Source organism: Rhipicephalus microplus, unplaced genomic scaffold (assembly GCF_043290135.1).
Source record: "Rhipicephalus microplus isolate Deutch F79 unplaced genomic scaffold, USDA_Rmic scaffold_180, whole genome shotgun sequence".
NCBI classification, from domain to species: domain Eukaryota; kingdom Metazoa; phylum Arthropoda; class Arachnida; order Ixodida; family Ixodidae; genus Rhipicephalus; species Rhipicephalus microplus.
The window spans coordinates 206,399-214,136 of record NW_027464751.1 but is presented as its reverse complement, the minus strand read 5'-3'; the positions used below and the strand labels follow the sequence as shown (position 1 = coordinate 214,136).

General features: G+C 41.0%; 1 protein-coding gene and 1 non-coding gene across 2 annotated transcripts; one reads left to right on the top strand and one right to left on the bottom strand.

Moving 5' to 3' along the window:
• Window positions 1–225: 225 nt before the first annotated feature.
• LOC142791626 (uncharacterized) lies at window positions 226–774 on the top strand. The gene has a single exon (XM_075885519.1). The coding sequence runs from the start codon at window positions 226–228 to the stop codon at window positions 772–774; it is 549 nt and encodes a 182-aa protein (XP_075741634.1).
• A 6,891-nt stretch (window positions 775–7,665) lies between these two features.
• TRNAK-CUU (transfer RNA lysine (anticodon CUU)) lies at window positions 7,666–7,738 on the bottom strand. Its single transcript has one exon. It is a non-coding gene; the product is annotated as a tRNA-Lys (tRNA).

Below are 7,738 nucleotides of genomic sequence, written 5' to 3'. Positions count from 1 at the left end.
GACCACAGTGGCGGGCCATTGTATTATCCCTAAATTCCCCTTCCTTCGTTTTCTCCCTGCCCTTTTTGCGTACCCTGTTTTATTGCCTATCAATTTGTCTTTCGGATTGTTATTTTTTATTTTTATGTTTTGTGTTCAGCACAGTCTGCTGTAAATGCCCCGAAGTGTACATTTTTGGGGTGGTCAGAGTTAGTCAACCTTTTTATCAGCACTTTTTATGAAGAAATGAAAAAGAAGCATGAGCTTACCTCAGCCGAAAACAAGTCTCTTCAAAAATCAAATGATGAACTGGCTGCTAAACTGGCTGACATGGAACAGCGTTCGCGACTTAACAACGTTGAGATAAAGGGTGTGCCATTAAAAAAGGGGGAGGATTGCGCCACCATTCTTCAGAAAATGGGTGATGTAATTGACTGTCCCATAAAAAAGGATGATATCGACGCTGTGCATCGCGTGCCAGCAAAAAAGGACACGAACATAATCGCGAGGTTTGGTTCTCGGGTCAAGAAGGATGAATTTTTGCGTAAAGCACGCAGGGCACGTCTAACAACCGAGTCACTCGGTTTTGCTCAGTCACAAGGTGCCAATGTGTACGTTAATGACCACCTCACACCCAACAACAAAAGATTGTTTGCACAAGCGCTCTCACTAAAGAGAGAAAAGCAATGGAAGTTTCTGTGGGTGGACAATGGTCGCATCAAGGCGCGAAAAACTGAGGACAGCAGAGTTCACGTCATTGCCAGCGTGCAGGACCTCTCAGTAATGAGAGAATAGCCACTGTTAATGACCAAAGCGACTGTTACCTAAAGAGAAAGATGGCAGACAAAGATTACGTGACACTCGAAAAATTAGGCGCATTACTTTCCACGAAAAATAATGGCTTGTCCTTCCTTCATCTCAACGCACAATCTGCGCGAAATAAAGAAGACCAAATAACCGCCCTTATTTCAACTATACGCTCTGAACCTCATGTTCTTATGATGACGGAAACATGGTACAGGGATGAATCTGAGGTTTAAGATCACCCGGCTATGAAACCTTCTTTTTGAATCGCCCAACAAAAATAGGAGGTGGTGTTTTGATGATGGCTAAAAACTCAGTAAAATGTAGGCTGGTTCACGAGTTTTCGCATGTCACTAATGATTATGAAATATTGACTGTACCAAGTGACGGTTTTGTTTATGGTGTTTTATACCGCCCTCCTAGTGGTAACAAGTCGAACTTCTTAGTATTCTTAGATACATACTTGCGTTGGGTTGGAGACACTGGTAGTACACTAGTTCTTGCAGGTGATCTCAATATCGATGTTGCAAAGCCATCAGAAAGTCAGTTAGAACTTTGTCAAGTTATTGAATCCAATGGGTTTTCTAATGTTATCACCATCCCAACCCGCATTGACAAAAACACTGCGACATTAATAGATATGTTCATTACTAACATAGAAGCTTCGAAATGTTTGTCCGGCGTACTAAGCGCACCCATCAGTGACCACCTTCCTATATTTATGCTGATAAACGAAACCGTAAACTGTGCGCCAGCCCAACTCAGAGAACCGATAGTTATTCAAGATATTAAAGAATATACACTGGCTGCATTTCGCAAGGAGATATCGTTAACCGATTGGTCAGGCGTGTATTGCGAGCAAGAACCTGAAGCCGCCTATGATATTTTCCATGACAAACTGATAAGGGTGTACAAGAAATGCTTTCCGTACAAACAGCTCAAGCATACGCGCAAAGCCAAAAAACCGTGGCTGACTAAAAGTTGTCTTAATGAAATAAAACGTAAAAATAAATTGTTCGAAAACTTCCTGAAAAACAAGAACGAAGAAACGCTTAAACGTTTCAAAGCCCAGCGAAATAAAGTAAACAGCCTGTTGCGTTACAAAAAGAGAACGTACTTAAACAGCATCTTCAACAAAGATGTATTGAATAAACAAGACTTGGCTTGGTCTAGACTAAACGAATTTCTTGGCCGTAACGGTGATGACTTCAGGCCTACTGAGCTTGTGATAGACGGTGACGTTATTTGTAAGGATGATTTAGCAAACTTATTCAATGACTATTTTGTATCGCTAGCGAAGGAACAGTACAATTCAGCTTGTACCACATATTTGTCTGACAGTATATCTGAGAGCGCGTTTTTGGCGCCAACAACAGCTGGTGAACTTTCACATGCTTTTTCGTCTGTGAAAAACAGCACGTGTTGTGACGCATATGACATACAGATTAAGCCCATCAAACATGTATTAGATATCATTGCTGAATTATTAGAGCATATCTTTAATCTTGCTTTTTCCACCGGAATTTTCCCACAAAAGTTACAAGTTGCAAAAGTGGTTGTGCTGTACAAAGGAGGAGATAAAAATGCACTAAACAATTACCGACCGATATCTATACTTCCAGTAATTTCAAAAGGTCTGGAAAAACTAATTCAAAAGCGTATGGTTTCTTTCCTAGATAAGCACCACATCATCACTCCTTCGCAGTTTGGTTTTATCAAAGGCCGTACGACTGAACATGCTCTTTTAGAACAGAAAGAATTTATACTAAATGCTTTTGAACGCGAACTACACACTTTAGGCATCTTCGTAGACTATTCAAAGGCGTTCGACACAATAAATCACATTACGCTGCTAAAGAAACGTGCACACTATGGATTTCGAGGTGTTTTTTTACAACTCATTGAATCATACCTAATGTACCGGCAGCAGGAAGTAGTCGTCGGCAATAGTACCTCCAATTTACTAAAAATTTCAGCGGGTGTACCACAAGGTAGCATATTGGGGCCTCTGCTTTTTTGTATATATATAAATGATATTGTAAAAATTGACACGTCTGTAAAATGTATTATATACGCTGATGATACAACCTTGCTTCTTACTGCTGAAAATTATACAAACTTAATTAATGACGCAAATGAGGTACTGGCGAAGTTGGCCACGTGGACATGCGTTAACTGTTTAAAACTTAACACATCAAAAACAAAAGCTGTATATTTCAGGCCGAAAAATAAACAAACCCCTTGTCGTGTCCCATTAAAACTTGGCAGTTCAGAACTTGAGATAGTACAGCGTATTAAGTGTCTGGGAATAATTTTCGATCAACACATGTCTTGGAACGCACACACTGAAAAACTATGTGGCACTATATCAAGGATTTCGGGCATATTATCCCGGGTGCGTTTCTCGCGACCTAAAGCAGTTAAACTTCTCATCTATAAATCCCTGTTTTTATCTCACGTCAACTACTGTCATCTGGTTTGGGGTACGACAACTCTAACAAATATCCGCAAACTGCACGTCATACAGAAAAGGGCTGTTCGTGCCGTTGCAAATGCTCCATATCGCAGTCACACCACTCCCATATTTCACGACATGAAGCTGCTACCTCTACCTGAATACTACCGCGCAATGCTTGTGAAACGCTACCATGCAGGATTAAAAGGCGACAACCTTTTAGGAACCATTGCCAACCTAAACCACCGCAAAGTTCTTTATAACACGCGTTTCAATCACACATGGCTTATCCCGCGCACGCGCACTAACTACGGCAAAGAAATGCTGCGCTTCCTCCTGCCGTTTCACTTGAATGCCATATCGTCTTCCATTTGAGTGACTGTTCTGATTGTAAGTGTAGTAAGCGTATGGGCACATGCCCCATATTTTTTTTTCTTATTTTTTTTTACTTTGGTGCTAATCTTGCGATCTTCTTTTCTTGCATCGTTACACTCTCTTATTGATATCGTTTGTGTAAGGAAATAATTACGGTCATTTTTTTGAGTTTATTACTTTTCAATCTTCATGCTTTATTATGCTTATGCTTTATTATGCTTATGCTTATTATACTTTATGCTTTATGCTTGCTCAAATTTTTGTACATTGTCACTGCAATAAAAGTGTTGCCTATGCTGCCCATTTGTAAGGGGTCGTGGTCCCAGTCAAGCCCATTAGAGGCTTTTTGACCACGGCCCTCAGCATCCCGAATGTTGAAATAAAAAAAATAAAGTTCAAAAACCTGCTCGTCAGCTTTTTCTCCCTGCCTGCCTCATCCTATGTATGATGTATCAGAAAGAACTTTATTATTATTATTCTTATTATTACTAATATTTATTATTATTATTATTATTATTATTATTATTATTATTATTATTATTATTATTATTATTATTATTATTATTATTATTATTATTATTATTATTATTATTATTATTATTATTATTATTATTATTATTATTATTATTATTATTATTATTGGAAAATTGTACTGCAGCTGCGACGGTAAATAAACAATACCAAGTGTAACGAGTTTTCACTTGCATAAACTTGCTTGGCCGATCAAAGCCACAGCCACATGTTTCCGTATGATGTCAAGCCGGCTCACTTCACGACGCACGCGAGCTTCTTGTGGGCTTTCGGCTAGCATATTAATGTTTCAATAACTAGGTTAAAGCGTCAAGGCTACCGTGACACGCCACTTGAATGTACAAACGGGAGCAAATAAAGGGATAATTTTGTAAAATTCACATCTTGATACAAGGAAAAGACAGTGAACCCAAGTAACATATACCAGACAATATTAGTGGTGTTTAGGTACACTCTAGTAATTATGACACAAATCACTTTACATTTCCGTCATACTTACTAATCTAGGTTGATGAGCAGAAATAATACCTCTCATACATTCCTTGTTTTCTTTGTGTCTTAGTTTTACTAATTCACGAAAATTATTGGTCATGGCCGTACAGAGGCCCCACTTTTTCACCCATTTCGCTTTACCCAGATTTCTCTAGAACGGACTTGGGACTTCAATAGGTCTGTATTTCTCACACCGTTCAAATTTAGCCCCGCCACGGTGGTCTAGTGGCTAAGGTACTCGGCTGTTGACCCGCCGGTCGCGGCATCAAATCCCGGCTGCGGCGGCTGCAGTTGCGATGGAGGCGGAAATGGTGTAGGCCCGTGTGCTCAGATTTGGGTGCACGTTAAAGAACCTCAGGTGGTCTAAATTTCCGGTTGCCTCGACTACGGCGTCTCTCATAATCAAATGATGGTTTTGGGACGTTAAACACCAGATATTAATCAATCGATCAATCAACCAAATTTATATTAGCTAAAACAAATGACACTCAACGGTGTAAGGAACTGAGATAATATAAAGATACAACGTTTCGCTGTATAAGCCCACATAGTATAGGATGTGGAGACAAAGAAAAAAGATTATTCATAAAAAATGTTGCCATATCCACGGAATGAATGATGAGTCGACGAAGCTCAACAGGGGAGAGATCACCGGTAAACCACAGCTCTCCCGTGAAAAGTTAGTTCATTACATCATTAGAAAGACTGTATATAGATTTGTATAATTTACTGTGCGTAAATTATACAAATCGACTTCTATCTTGTTATTGTTTGTTTGTTGTTTTGTTTCTTCGTTCGTTCTTTTCATTTCTTTGTTGTCATGGTGGATGGGTTGCGAGTTGTCTTCATTATTACGGCTTTATGGTGTGTGAAGTGAAGCTAGAGAGGTAGTTTTACCGGCTGCAGTAGGAAGTTTGGAAACACGAAGTCAATGCACGTCCCTCGGATTGTGGTAGGAAGGAAAATAGGAGGAAAAGAATGGCAGGGAGGTTAACCTGCCTTTAGCCAACCGGTTTGCTACCCTGGGCATCGGAGGGAGATGGGGGAGATAAAATACAGAAAGGAGAGAGAGGGAAGAGAGATAAACACAGTACATTCGGCAGCACACGCGCACACACTAAGTCATTTTCCAGTCTTGTCTCTAGCGGTGAGTGACATTGCTATTACAGCCACTTCTTCAAGTCCGTGTCGCGTAGGAATTTCAACACAGCTTTTGTCGCCTTCTATTGGAATGTCTTCTCTTGGGCACTAGAAATAATAGTGGTGACGAAGATTTTGCTGTTGTCGATGCGTGCAAGAATGGACGCCAGTGACTCTCTCCGGATGTCATACAACGGACAGTCGCTAAGGTGGTGGTGTAGCGTCTCTTCGCAACGACAGGCATCGCAGAGAGCGTTGTCGGTCATTCCTATGACAAATAAGATTTTGTAAATTCCACTCCTAGCCACAAGCGTTGAAAAAGGATGGATTCTCTTTGGTCGAGCCCAGTGGGCATGCGGAGAGTTATCAAAGAGGACAGGTGGTGTTGACGATTCGTCTCCTTGCTTGGTGGGCACCATAGTGAAAACGTGATTTCACGCTCAAGTCACCGATGATTACTGACACTGAAATGTCATATGATGCCCTTATTCGTGTGAAGTGAGCAGAAGGCATCGAATTTCGCAAATAAGCTGTTCGTACAGCCGGCGACGCAGTGCTGAGAGCACAAATTGTAGGGCAGCCCTTGAGTCGCGAAAAATAGACCATTGTTGTGGTGATTCCCGATTGACCACACAAAGTGCAGTGCGCAAAGAAGCTAGTTCCGCTTCTGTAGATGCCGTGGAGTGATAAATCCTAAAGCTGATGGTAACGCATCTTGCTGGGACAACTACTGCACCTGACGAACACTGGCGGTTCGTAGAGCTATCGGTATATATATGTACACTTTCTGAATATTTATCGTGCAAAAGAAGAAGAGACAGTTGTTTGAGCACGGGCGGTGAAAGCTGAGATTTCCTCCGAACCTCTGGTACACTAAGATGCACTGTGGGTCGAATAAAACACCAAGGTGGTATCAATGGTTCAGATGCAGGAGTGAAGCCAGAGGGAAGTTTCTTGTTGTACTTCACAATCATTTTAGCGAACAATGCTTAGCGTCTCTCTGAAGGAAACAGTGCAAGGTGATGACAGGGAGCACGTGCAAAGCGTCTTATGTGCGTTCTCAGGACTTCTACAGCAATGTGAGTTTGTATCGGATAGTCACCAGCAATTGGAATTGTTGCCTGTGTTGACGTACATCTGGGCAGACCAAGGCACACTCTCAGTGCTTGGGCTTGTACTGCCTGTAGAACACGAACATTGGGCTTGCAGGCATTGCTCAGCACGGGCAAGCTATATCTCAGGAAACCGATCGGATCGTAGTATGTTGCATATGGTTACATAGGAGTGCGTAATTGAAAAGCATGTGCTGCATGATGCAGTCATTGGCAATGAGGTCCATCCAACTGTTCGTGCGTTCGTGTGTCCATCTGTCCATCCATCTTTCTGTGCGTCCGCCCATGCGTCCATCCACGTTTTCATACATCTGCCTGTCTGACTGACATGTATGTATGTATGTATGTATGTATGTATGTATCTATGTATGTATGTATGTATGTATGTATGTACGTACGTATGTATGTATGTATGTCCATACGTCCGTCCATTCATGTGTCTTTCCGTCCGTCCGTCCGTCAATCTATCTATCTATCTATCTGTCTGTATCTGTCTGTCTGTCTGTCTGTCTGTCACTCACACTAGCGCCTCTTGCTGAGTAAGCCATACAACTAGGTAGTTACTAACTGGTCACAGACATGCATGAACAGACCCATGGCTTTAGGAGCTTCACCCCTAAAACTATAAATATATATATATATATATATATATACATATATATATATATATATATAATGAGATATAACAGACAGTAATGCCAAGGAATGTACAGGGGAAGTTATTAAAATCAATGGAATGTAAATAAGAAGAAAGAAAAGTGGATGAAAAAAATTACCAACTGTGAGCAGGAATCGAACCTACGACCTTCGAATTAAGCGTACGATGCTCTAACCACTGAGCTATCACAGC

Bases quoted from the DNA above. Each gene is read 5' to 3' on its own strand.
- LOC142791626 (XM_075885519.1), top strand. From the start codon at position 226: ATGAAAAAGAAGCATGAGCTTACCTCAGCCGAAAACAAGTCTCTTCAA.